The sequence below is a fragment of the Plodia interpunctella genome, chromosome 3 (assembly GCF_027563975.2).
Source record: "Plodia interpunctella isolate USDA-ARS_2022_Savannah chromosome 3, ilPloInte3.2, whole genome shotgun sequence".
NCBI lineage: Eukaryota > Metazoa > Arthropoda > Insecta > Lepidoptera > Pyralidae > Plodia > Plodia interpunctella.
In genome coordinates, this window is record NC_071296.1 from 10320379 (window position 1) to 10334314 (window position 13936).

General features: G+C 34.2%; 2 protein-coding genes and 2 non-coding genes across 4 annotated transcripts in view; 1 reads left to right on the forward strand and 3 right to left on the reverse strand.

Annotated features, from left to right (window-relative positions):
• Positions 1–6604, reverse strand: part of LOC128682914 (uncharacterized protein) — a 343500-nt gene extending 336896 nt beyond the window's left edge. Inside the window, exon 1 of the mRNA XM_053767952.1 lies at positions 6037–6604. Within this exon, the coding sequence (XP_053623927.1) occupies positions 6037–6074 (38 nt within the window). The 5' untranslated portion in view covers positions 6075–6604. The remainder of the gene's footprint in view (positions 1–6036) is intronic.
• A 775-nt stretch (positions 6605–7379) lies between these two features.
• Positions 7380–7450, forward strand: TRNAG-GCC (transfer RNA glycine (anticodon GCC)). Its single transcript has one exon. It is a non-coding gene; the product is annotated as a tRNA-Gly (tRNA).
• Positions 7451–10867: 3417 nt separating this feature from the next.
• On the reverse strand, positions 10868–13879 carry LOC128683798 (uncharacterized). The gene is made up of 4 exons (XM_053769756.1): positions 12947–13879; positions 12095–12328; positions 11624–11731; positions 10868–11353 (listed from the first exon to the last, which is right to left on the reverse strand). The coding sequence occupies exons 1-4, from the start codon at positions 13032–13034 to the stop codon at positions 11112–11114; spliced, it is 672 nt and encodes a 223-aa protein (XP_053625731.1). The 5' UTR covers positions 13035–13879; the 3' UTR covers positions 10868–11111.
• On the reverse strand, positions 13570–13640 carry TRNAG-GCC (transfer RNA glycine (anticodon GCC)). Its single transcript has one exon. It is a non-coding gene; the product is annotated as a tRNA-Gly (tRNA).
• Positions 13880–13936: the final 57 nt, after the last annotated feature.

Here is a 13936-nt window from a genome sequence, read left to right on the forward strand (position 1 = left end):
AAAGTTGGTAATGCCGTGATAAATACTATTTTCTTTAAACACAAATAACATAACGATGATGCCTTGGTATTTTGCTAAGGTGAGAAAAAAATAGAAGCTTTTTCGAAATTCTAAATAGTAATAATAGGGAGTATTACTGCACATTCATCCCGCCAGAGTACAGCACTGTATGTTAGGTACACAAAAGCTTTGCCGCCTTTTGCTATGTCGATTAAAACGTTTATTTTAGAGTACTTTATTAATCCTTTCATTATGTAAGCATTCGTTTGTGAAAATATACAATAATGTAGCATATTCGGGTGCCGAAATATTGGGAAAATCGTTTTCCATAAGATAAAAAAAAAACTTCGCTAACTATGGAATACGCCTCACGCTGTAAAATTTTCGAGCCAGTAAACGGTCGAAAATAAGCTCGGAACACTTCACACGTGAAGACTTATTAAAATACGGACTTCATACAGGTAAGATCTTCAGTCAAAATTAACTTTATATATCAGTTTATAACCACGGTTGACCAAATAATATAGAACATAACTTAAACTAGTGGTTTTTTTTTTCAGGATAATACACTAAATCCTTCCTTTTTCCTTCAAACTCGCACCACGATTGCGTAGAAGATATTTTTGGACGTATATCTGCAACATTATCGAAAATTGTCGGTTTTTACCTCCATTGGCAATGTTTTTGTAGGTACCTTAGTTGTACCAGTAGCGCCATCTGCGCTGAGCTTTGCGTAATATGCCCTATTCGAAATTGGAAATAGTTTGATTTGTAAATTATTCTATATCAATAAGCACAATAAGTCATCGTTGACACTTCTAAATCTTTTTAATTAAGTATTCTGTGCGGCTTATGTAATTACATAGCGTTGCGTTGTGTTAATTATCTAATCTAAGCAAGATTAGAGAATTGCTAACGCCAACTAGGAAAAATAAGCAGAATCGCTTTGTTCGTGGAATTATTAGGTAGGCATATTAATATCTATTATATTGATATAATCTTTATCGCAACTTGATAATGATAACACAACACATTGTTTGAAACGGAAGACTTTGATTATTATCATAATACTTTACATGTTTTTATTAACATTGCTGGAATGCCTAATCCCTACAGAAGTTCGTATAGATAGATAGACTAAATAATAAATAAATAAATATAAATATATATTAGTTCGAGACTTGTGTTATGGGATACTAACTCAACGAGACTATATTTAATAATAAATACATATATAGATAAACATCCAAGACCCGGGCCAATCAGAAAAAGATCATTTTCCATCATGACCCGACCGGGGATTGAACCCGGGGCCTCTCGTTTCAGAGGCAAGCACTTTACCACTACGCCACCAAAGTCGTCAAAAATAAATAAACTATTAGAAAGAGAATCTCATCATATATACACATGTTCGTCGTCAAGTTAGTTACATTAAATTATATTTGAAAATTAAATAATTAAGTTTGTTTTGTTTTTTTTTCTTTTACTACTTATTACATAGCAAGACGTTTTTATGGCTAACTAGCTTTTGCCTGCGGCTTCGTCCGCGTAAATTTCCCACGGGAACAGTTATTTTTCCTAGATGAAAAGTACCATATGTTTTCCATACTTCAAACTATATGTATGCAAAATTTCAAGAAGATTGAGTAGATAGAGCTTGAAGAGTTAATAAACAAACAAACTTACTTTCGCATTTATAATATTAGTTAGGATTTATGAGTTCCACAAAATATTATATCTAGTTTAAGTTTTAATTTTTTTAAGGTTATTATAAAAAGCGGGAAGTTACCTGCCGTAATATATTCACATTTGTGTTAAGTATTTGTAATTAGCTGAATGTACCTTATATTCAAAGATACCTGTGTTCAATGGCCTTGTCGAAACTATTGCCAAGAATAATATCTTACCTCTTACCAAAATTAGAAAACAGGTTCTAATTTTAGGCCTTTTTTCTATTTTTTTTTTACTTACTGGCAGCTTGGTAAATGTTATAGGCTGCTAATAAAAAAAAATATTGTCCTCAACAGTAATTACAATATGTATTTAGTAATTTTTCTTTTTTATAACACTTTCAAAGATTCGCCAAGTAAAATAAATATTTATGTATTTATTTTATTAATATTTCGTGCTTAAAAAATCCAATCAATGGGAGAGTATTTTTTACTGCACGTGTTTATCAGATTTAAAAAATAAGTAATGTTATCGGTCAATATTCTTAAGATAACTGATTGTAATCGTAATTATAATTGGAAACAGTGATTTTCTGCTACTGCTACGTAATACAAAAAACTTTGCGATTGCCAAAAAATGGTATGTGCGTTTATGTAGTGAATTATGTATGCAACTGCATAAGCACATACGATTTTTTTTCTATTTTTATAAAATTCCGGTCCATTATGTACACAAGCGTAAAAAAAGTTAAACCCTCATGAGAACCTTTTTACCATAGCATAGACTTCAGAAATGCATTGTATTTTTTCCATAAAATTGAGTCATCCGTCTCGCTGGCACTACAATGAGATAGCTAATCAATTCGCCGAGGATTAAAATTAAATGTGACGTAATCCACGGTGAGAGACAAAACCTTGAACCTTGGTTTTAGGTTTTTTACACATTTACACCATCGATGGTTTTAGCATTAGCAATAATTGGGCACAATTCATGTGACTGCGACAAGTATGAAACGTTTAAATTGTTTTATCTTTAACGAGACACCCGGAAAACATACCCAATAGGCGCTAAGAACTAGTAACGTATAACTTAATACTCATTTCTTCCTCACTTATCGAGTGTATATTGCTAACACCGGTGTCAGATTTTTTATTCAAGTCTACCTAAGGCATAACGGCAATTCCCTTTCGATTGCTCACGCAAATAGAATTACTTATTGACCCTTATACTGCGCACCGAACCCTTTATTTAAACGAAGGGTTACAAATTATAGCACTTATGAAATTGTTGGGTACCTATTATAGTTGGAGATTTGAGCAAAGCGTAAGTTATATACAAAATGATGTGAGTATAGGATGTAAAATGGAGCATTTATTACAATATTGTAATGATTTTCACTTCCTTCATTTCAGTTTCTCAAAACCTGAAATACAAATTGATTATAATCAATTTCTCAGATTTCGGAAACATAGCGAACTAACAAAGCTAACTTTAACTTATGAGAGTAAATAAATAGTTGGTAAAAAATAACATAAACATACATATTATACATACTCATATTTTATACTTAAGACAAGGTACTTGCATTATTTTTGTGTTCTGTACTTTACTACATATTTTACGACATTTTTAGTCAATAAAGTAAATTTATAAAGATTATAATCAGACAGATTATGATAATTTTATTAAAATTACTCTGGCTGCATAAGATCCTGCATTATCTTAAAAACAAAAGAGTACTTAGTCGTTATTTAAAGAAAATAAGCAAGAAGATACTCGTAGGGTGACCACCCAGCGTGAAACCCTACAAGGTTGTAAGCAGCACAAATAGAGGGCCAATTTCCAATTAAAATCTCAGCAGGTGGTCGCTAGAGGGCAGCACTAGTCGAACTAGATTATACCGACATGGGTCGCCAAGGCCCCCGGCGACTGTGACGGGTTAACATTCAAATAGGAATGGGACAAAATAACCATGCCTTTTAAATAAATTGGGTAATAATGTTTTTCAAGATGTTAACAAATCGAGCTGTCATTAGTATCTTCCCTTCGAATTTTTCATACTTGGAATTTTGAATGTTAGTGTGTGGTAAATTATGTTTCCATTTGTGGTTTTATTCATATCATTATTTCATCCACAAGTAATTGGAGGGACTTACGTACGTACATGATTATGATTTCTGTTTTTGATATGCCTACCTCTACTAGTTATATCATTGGTAAGCGCTTAACCTTTTCCATGTTACTCTTAAAATTAGACACTAATCTATATATAAGAGGTAAGCGTTTATGAGTTTGTGACTTTGTGAGTTTTTATGTTTGAGGCGGGTAACCTCCGAAACTACCGAACCGATTTCAAAAATTCTTTCACCATTAGAAAGGTACATTAACCAACATTGTTATAGGCTATATTTTTATTATTATAGATGATGTTATTTCATTAGTACTTTCTAAATCACTTAGTATTAAAAAATAAAATAAAAAATAAACTACTGTAAGCTCGAATTGCATCACCTCATCCACTGGTGAGAGCACTGGAGCTCCGTAACACAGGCTCTGCCTTCAACGGTCTCCAGTCTCCCTCAATCGATGGCGGCACAATAATTCTTATCTGTACCTATTTATTTTGTTTTTCTGGTGTACGAACGATTGTTGGGAAAAAATAAACGATTTTCACTTTTTTTTTTAAATATTTTATCTTTAAATTCCCACGGGAGCGAAGCCCCGGGCAACATCTAGTCGTAATATAAACGAAGAAACGATATCTATGAACATCGAAACTAAGAAATTATTTATGTGCTGAAACTTAAAAATATTAATTTAAGTATAAATATCTATCGCCCCCATGGGCCGGACGGAACCCAAATCGTGCGATTCGACACACAGATCATTAATTATAATTTTTATAATTCAAAAAGGAAATGAGCGGCGATATGCGAGTTTGTCGGATTGTAATGATAACAATTTTTATGGTATCCCTTCGGCTTTGTAGTGGTAACACTCCAGCTGCGATTAGAATTGAAGGGTTAAAATGTGTTCTATTTCTTCTTCTTAATTTCTTCGATTTTTGTATAAAAGCGGCAAACATCAGCGGCATTTGTCTTGATCATCTATGTAAATACGATCCGATATTTTAGTTTTCATTAAATTTAAAATCTGAACCTCTCGATAAGAAGAAATTTTCATTCACGATCACTTTTAAGTTCACTCAATTTTTGAGTTAACCAAGAAATGATTACGAAGTGTTGAAAAAAAAAAGAGTTTTTTTTTTATTAAACAATCAATGTAAGTACTTAATTGTTGTAAAGGAGCTATTGTTTGGAAAGGGTCGGATATCTGTTATTATAATCCCGATAACTGTGATAAGGCGGCGCTAGTTTTATCAGGGAACCGTGAGATACACACACTAGTTTCGGAATTATTCTACGAAAATCCATCAGTGATTCATCCATCAAACTGATGGATTCATCAGTTTCAGAGACAAAGCGGATAAACCTGACCCCAATCACACTGTAACTTCAGCTGGATTGCAACTTAATCCATTGTTCTACTGTTTTAATTTTCCGTTACGTATCGCGAAAATATATTTTCAAATTGAACTTACCCGTAAACCATTAGTTTCCGTTGTTGTTAAAACAAAGTTTCAAAGGGAAACTTGTAGCCGAACGGTTAAAATTGTAGGAACGATCGAGGTTCGATTGTGATAGAGCTATTATGAGCGCAATTGGGGATCTGGAATATTTATCTATATGGTACCTATCTAACTATACTGCTAGGTAGTTACTGTAGTTAGGTATAATAGGTACCTACCCAGTTATTATACGTGCTTACCTACTTAAATGTAATGAGATATTCGAGTAGGTAGGTACAGTCTCGTTCTATTTCATATCGTATGTTATTTGATATGTAAAACATAGGCAAAATTGCTCATGCAATGAACGATAGGTACATTTAAATCCGAAGAATATCTACTCGATAGGAGGGTACCTACTAATCCCTATCTACTAACAAGAAAAGAACAGTTTTTAAAAGGTTATGTTTACAGTTTTCAAAGTCAAAAGGATGATCAAAGATTGACTTATAGGCCATCGAAATATACTAGCGTAGGGAGGTAAGTACTTACCTAAAACCAAGTCTACTGCCGATTTACAAAACGCAGATGAAGAAGCGGCGCAGTCTAAATACAACGGTACATGTGTACAGAATGTGTCTAATTACAGTATTTAGTTAATATAAAGAAGAAAAAATCCTATAACAACATCAGATTATGATATTTAACAAGAAACATTATTGTGTTTTTAATGCAAGCAAGTCGACTCACATTCGTCAAACTCTAAAATGTTGCTTATAAAAAAACACGTCACTCACCTTTTTGGTTTCCAACGCTTCATTAGTACCCCGAACATTTTCTCATAAATTGATCCAAACACTAAGACTACAGCACAAAACTAAGACACAATTTTCCACATATGCGTATAAAGTTGACTAAAAATCTATGCAAATCACTTTACACAACATTACAGAACAACATGCTATGACGTAAACTCTAATCGACTTTGTATTCTAGATATCACTAATTAAAATTTTAAAATTTCATTCACATTGAATTGACGTGGAATCACAACAACAAATAATTGCACTGATAAGATAAACACAGAGAGCTACAAGTTCAACTCATTCCAAATCGTGACCTAGACATAGTGACTTCAAATCGTCCTATATATCGAGTTCCTCACTAGCTAGAATCGATATTCCGTATATATTCTAACGTTATTATATAACAATCATATAGCACATCCCTTAATTCTAAATTCAAATGTTTCATCCAAAGAAGCGTAATTGGTACCATTCGATCGTTATCATCTTTCGATTTATAAATTAACGATTTGTTTGTATATGCAGCGCGATAGAACGTCAACACGGGGCACAGCGAGTCCACAACTGAGTCACTTTATCGAATCTCTTGACGAGTCGAGCGATTTGTAGACCGACCGGCCGCAGGTCATGCGTCAGGTGCGGTCGATCAGCTGCTGGCTTGGCGCCATTTTGTTTCGTCTCCATGCGCCATCTAGGCTGAAACTGTGCGTACAGTAGTAGTAGTTCAGCTGAAGTATTGAGCTTCCTTTTTTCTTTTCGCTGAGGCCCCTGCATTTACGCTCTTTGAAATAGGCTAGAATCGTAAAAAGAAAGAGAAAACATTTTAACTTATATAGATTATACACCTACCCATTTTAGCCGCACCTGATTACACAGAAACTGGCGTAAACAAGAAAATTATAAATACGTACTCTATTTCAAAATCTTTTATTTCCACTTAGTTTCACATAGGTATAACATCTGTTCAAATAAGTAGGCTAGTGACAATTTGTACTAGAATATGGTATTCGGTAAATGAACTCGGAATTTTATTTACATTACTAACATGAGGTATAAAATAATATATAAGCGTAACGTCTAGAAAACCTACTTATAATAAATATTAGAAGTACTTATTTCTTATTTTATTACCAAAATCGATATTTAATAAAATTTCTTTAATAACAATATGTATCTACATGAAATGCACTTATAAAGATGTCGAAATATTAAAATAAAACTATTATTGTAATTAAATCATAAAGAAACGAATTGGAAGGAAAAGTAAGCTGAACACTAAACTATAGAGGAAGCCCCGCGCCAATTTCAGGCATAATTTCAACCTTCGGCATGAAGCATCGGTGGTTCAGTGGTAGAATGCTCGCCTGCCACGCGGGCGGCCCGGGTTCGATTCCCGGCCGATGCAGTTGAATTTTTTTTAATATTTATTGTTTTTCCCATGACTTTTTGTTTACATTTATTTTGTAGTTATAATTTTTTGAGTTTGTATAAATTGAGATATAATTTTGATCCATTCGTAAACTCGTTGTGCGATAACGCAATCATTAGCTTCTATTTTTATCAAAAATCGACGTTCAACCAAACAATAAAATTGAAGCTCATACTTTTCAAAGAAAATATATTTTATTTTAGTAAATGGTATTCTTCGACCAAGATTTATATGACGTCATAAATAACACTGTAAAAGTACCCATTCGAGTTACAAAGCCTCCCCTATCCCCTTTACTAATCGAAGTTACCCCGGGGGACGAATGGCGACCTTGACCTTGGACGAAACAACCCTTCGGCGACTGTCGGGAAATTAATAGCTTATTGTTGACATACTGACATTTTTTTCACCTTTAGTTTTAGCCACATCCATATTTCTTATATCATATCCAACTAATATTATAAATGTAAAAATGTATTTGTTTGTTTGTCCGTCTTTCACGTCAAAACTAAGCATTTGGAAGAGATGATTTTTACACAAGCTTTTTTTTCAATTGTAATGTAACTGTAATTGGTATATTGTAGTGTACTCGTATGTACTTATGTCCCTCCCTATGTCTCGGGTGGAATCTTGAAACTCATTTTGATGTAAGTATATATCTTCAACCAATTAAGCTGAAATTTTCTACACACGCTAAGTTTTGATGACAACACATTATTATGATAAGCATGACCTTACAGTGCACCCAGGAACGGCTCCAGGCGTAGGAACTCCTCAACGGTTTAATGAGTGTTTTCAATAATTAAACGCCACAAGATCTCCCTGACGACAAAAGCTTGATGGATGAACAAGGATGTTGAAGATGTGCAAACTGTAGAATAAAATGTGGGATCCTGAACTTTAAAAATCTCGTTATAATAATTTCCACCTTTCTCTCTGTTAACGCACCATCTAGGTACTCTAACTTTAAATAAATTGCTTATGGGTAAAGAGATGTCGCTACTATTAGTCAATAATTTTTACTAGCAATGTACACCGAATCCAACAAAGTTTTGCAAACTGTTCGACGACAGTAAAGTAATAAAGCCGGCATTAAAGTCACCCTGTATAAATAATCATGTATTTCAGTGATATCCCTATATAGATCTAGGTAACTGAGATATGATTGAACCTTTGTGTATCTAACATACAGTGCTGTATTCTGGCGGGATAAATATGCAGTAATACTCCCTATTAAAGCAGCATTGGCGGACTTATGGACTTATGGACTCATGGAAACAAAATTATCTTAAAAACAGTACACTAACATCCATGCCGGCTCGACACTATCTCTGATCAGTTAGCCGAACTTGCCGAATTAGGTAAACATTGCTGGTTTTCATTGCGGTAAATGAAAATAGTCATACAAACTACGCAATGTTATTGCGTCGGCATCCGAGCGACACGCGAATGCCGGATGGAACAATAGACTAGGAAATTATCTTTTGATTGGCGTTCGATCTCGGAAAAATATTTAATTTCAGATCTTCTTCTTTCCCTAATCTATAGCTATAGGCTGCAATATTCACGTGTTCACGACATTATCATAATGACTGGAACGGTCGGTTCTATTTTACGAACATGTATGCTTGTCTCAATTTCGACAAACGAATTGTTAATTATGTAAATGTTACACTGTAAATAGTCGTTATACTAACATGTAGGTGACACGACAAGAGTTTTGAGGTCACAAATATAGCAGCCCGTCCCCGCTTTGGTCGGGTAAAACCATAATAAATTATACTCAGAAACTTTCCTCATGTACCACACTATCTATTGGTGAAAACCGTACAACCGTACCAATCAAAAAATATTTAAATGTACAGTCAATAGCACATTAACATACCCAAATCCATTGCAAACTCGCCGCTATTGTTGCGCCATAGAGGTTAATGAAGCGTAACCTCATGTGCTGTTGACTGTACTATGGATGTGACAGAAAATACCAACCCTACACTACAGAATATAAGTTTAGACATTTCATTATCTCATGTCATCAAAAATGCTCTAGGCTCTATAAACGTTTTATAATGGGATTCATAGTAACACTAATTGGTAGATCATCAATTATATTGATCAGATAAATATCTCCATTGAAGCCTTTGGTTATTAAAATACATTTACATTACCATAAAGATTAATGAATGGACAGGGTAACGATCATTACAATCTGAGTTAATAACCAACGATTTTATTTCGTTCTCAAAAGTAAGTAAATTAAACTTCTAAGGAAAGTTTACACTGATAAAGCTTGTTGTCACAAAAAGACAGAACACATACAGTTTGGAAGTCGGCATTAGACTTAGGAAGTATTTTTTTATATCAATAAGTGATGTATATCATCCTGAATTGAATAAGGAATTTTGAATTTTAGATAAGAACGTTAAGGTTAAGAGCGCTGGCTGTACATTTAAATGTCGTGGTCACCTCTTCAAGCTGAAACTGGTTGAAGGCCCTCTCACACAGGGTTTGTAGGAAGCAGAGTCAGACTCTGCTTGCAGTTACACAATGTGATTTGTAGACTATAAATCACATTGTGTAACTACGATTTGGATGGTTAGATATTGGACTTTCATGGAACTGCGTATCCTGTTGGAGGCCTACAGGCATTACGCAGATGTAACATTCTAAAGCTAATGCAAATTAATAATGCGGGTGAATAACACATTTGGCCTAATAGCCACAGTTTCAAAGTCCGACTAAAAGGCGGGTCCGCTGCGCCATGTTTTGAACAGGACATTGTTCAAAAACATAATTTTATCGTTGCAATTTATGTTTTCGAACAAATGTTCTTTTCAGCAGCGTACCCGGCTTAAACAGACTCTGCTTCTTGTGAAAGAAAATATTGGACTAGCGATAAAAAGACTAACTAATAGGAGTAGTTGATTGAGGAAGTGAAAAAAAGGAATGTAAAGAAGACAATAGAGAGGTGACATAAAATATGGTGAATATTTCAATGACAAAAGCACGTTATAGCTCATAAGATAAGAAGAATGAGAAGCCAAATGAACCTGGTCATCTAGAAGACAACGTAAATAAATTCAATTTAAGATATACCCCTGCACATTTATCAGATCAGGTGTCGTTAAACTATTCAGTAGCGAAATCGATAAATATGTCTTAACACACTCCATTATGTTGTCAATTACGATTGGAATCGATCGAAATCGGTTACTTATATTGATTCTATCTCGCGTTCCATTTTCTTTGTAAGCAAAATCATAAAGACTGCACTTGAACTATATTATATTACATATTTTTAGGGTTCCGTACAAAAAAATCAAAAAACGAAACCGGGATAGAATCACTCGTGCCAAATGCAAAGTAAATATTTTTTTCAAATAATCGACTAGATAGTAAAAAATATTTTAATGATTCTATACAAATGTTATATATTTTTAGGCATAATCTAAAATTAGGGAAAGTAAAGTAAATTAACGGGTAACTAGCTAAGTACTGCTAAAGGTAAATTACAATAACAATTTACGTTTCATTTTTTAAATCGAGGCAGAAGACGATGGATTAAATATTTTTGTAGCTATATCTTAATAAAATAAGGTTAATGAATAAACTATTATAACCATCTGTGAACTAAAGATTACGGTAATTCAACTTCATCTGGAAGTCCTGATTCAGATGAGGGCTTGTCGGTAGTTGTTACTTCTGGTTCCGATGGTTCAGTTGTAGGTGGCACTGTTTCATGTGTCACATCGGTTGACGTCGTCGGCGGTGCTGTTGTACCATGATCGTTCTCAGTCGTGTGATGTTCTTCAGTCTCATCTTGGAGCTTGGGCTCAGTGACATTGATTTCAGGTGTTGTAACAGGAGGAGGGGGAGCTTCTGAAGGCAAATGTAAAAATAAAATATATTAGTCTAAATTCAACTACAGCACATCATACAGAATTAATCAGAGCTTTATACTTATACTTCTTAGATACGCACACAGCTTTATTCTTTATGTGTTTGAATCTCACGTTTATAATAGACAGGACAGATGAAACAAAATTGAAGCTTGTAAAAGGTTTGTTTTACGCGGATGGGCTTCAATGAGAATGTGATTTATTTCTATATGGACGACCTTTTCCATCCATCCTCTTAATATGTTCTTACCTTCAGTAATTTTAAGTCTTTGAATATCCTCTGCGACCTGTTCTACAACGTGTTCTAGTTCTCCCAAGTCCTCATCAGATAGATCTAACAGCTCCTCTTCAAAATCGACTGCCAAATTATGTTACATTTAATTTTAAGATTACATATAATATTACTTTACTTAGATTAGACTTGTGCATTTATTCAAGTTCTTTGGTCACATTTGTAGGAAGAAGTCGCTTATGGAGAGACTTACAGTATACGACCGAGTGGCAGGCAAACGATTTAAAGGCAAATCTCCGAACCGTTGGACAGGCATTAACAGTAACCCATTCTTTCATAGTCCAATATATCAGGAATGCAAGCGTTACACAGAATTAGGCAAAATTCAGCCACTAGGCAAAATTCATGTTTACACTTTTCTTCACTAATAATCCTAGAAATTTTGGCCCTGTACACGGTTAGTGTCTAAGTAGTAAAGTAAATCCTTACTCTCATTTGGTGGATCCTCCAACACTGGAGTTTCATTAAACTCCGCATGCTCGCCAAAATGATAGATACACGTGTCTACACAATCGTACTGGTTGGCGAACTTGTTGAAGGTAGGACAGCCGCGCCAGTACTCGATCTCACAACGGGAGCCGCTCTTGTAGTAGGAGAACACCGGAGTGGGTTTCATGTTGCAGTCGCTCTTGTTCAAGGCGTGGAGGCAGTACCTTGGTGGCACTGAGGATCAATTATTTATTTCATCCAAACAGGCAAGGAAATAAAAAAAGAAATAGCAATTGATAAGATAGATAAATTCTGTAATGGCTTTAAGCACACATTGTTTAATTGAAGAACAATTTATTTGGGTGAATAGTAAAAATTATATTCTGTACATTTTAATGTTTTTGTCAATTTTATGGACTTATCAAATATTATATATAGAAGGTGTCAAGAATTTTTTAACGTATGACAATCTCTCACATCTTCGCATGTTACGTTACATTCAGAGTAAAATTACCATTAGATTTTAAAGTATTGGCAATGATTTTACAATCGGCCACCTGCCTGATGTCAACCCTCTTTAGGAACGCTTTTGTTGTTTTGTTGTTGTTTGTTGTTTTGTTGCCTATCAGCTGTTAAGACTGTTTCCTTTAATCATACGACATCCACTGCACGATATGGATTCAACTCTGGGACGGAACCACACATCCGAATGACAATCTCATCGTCACTATTGACGACAATGAGTACTGACTGAGGTAATAGGTACTAAAGTTTTGCACCTTTTATATCATAATCATGAGAAAGGTGTAGTTGCTTATCAACTTCTACTACAAGTTTATATCAGTCACTTACCGGACTTCACGTTAACAAAATAAACTATAAAAATTACTAAACTCTTCATCATATTATTAACAAATATGTGTCTGTTCATGTTGACCATTTAGAGCTAAGAGATTCACAAGTAATCGTGGGATTAGTGCACGTTTAATCATTACATAACTAAGGCTTAAATATAATTACTGATTGGGAGTTAAATTAAGCGTTTTTATGACCGGTGTAAAGAAAAGTGGCTTAATTTTGATATTAATTCGTAATCTCGGGCAACGTCATTAACCATTTATTTACTTGCCATTGCATTGCATGGGGTGTAATTGACGCAATTTTTTTCTTTGTAGTATTCTTCCATTACCTAAGACCTGTCAGGTAAAGGTCGATTAGATGTAGCAAGTAGATATTCGAAATACTCGTAGGTACATTGATAGACGACAAACTCAAAAACTACCGGGCAGATATTAGTACACTTTTCACTTATACTATACTTAGGTGTGGTTCCTGAGGAAGGTTTAGGTGAATAATTTATAGTTTTACCCGAGCGAAGCCGGGACAGGCCGTTAGTAATCCAAAAAAATATAATTTAAATGTTTAGTTCGATCTTATTTATATGAATAAACTCTAACTAAACATTAAAAAACAATTGCATCGGCCGGGAATCGAACCCGGGCCGCCCGCGTGGCAGGCGAGCATTCTACCACTGAACCACCGATGCTTCTATTGAAGTGTTAAAATTTTGTAACATTTTCAACATTTATACAAAACTCAATTATTTACATTTTAATGTATTTTTTTTTCATATTGCTTAAAATAAAATTGTGACATTTGGACTGACTTTAGAGGTGAGAAACGGACGACAAATTAAGATTTATTGTAGTCTGCCATCTGTTATCTATACGCAACAACTTTATACACAGAAAGCAGTTACTACAATACGAAAAAAATGTTGAATAGTTTTGTGTATCACCGGTAGATGGCGCAAGAAAATGTTTCAATGTACTTTGTAGTTAT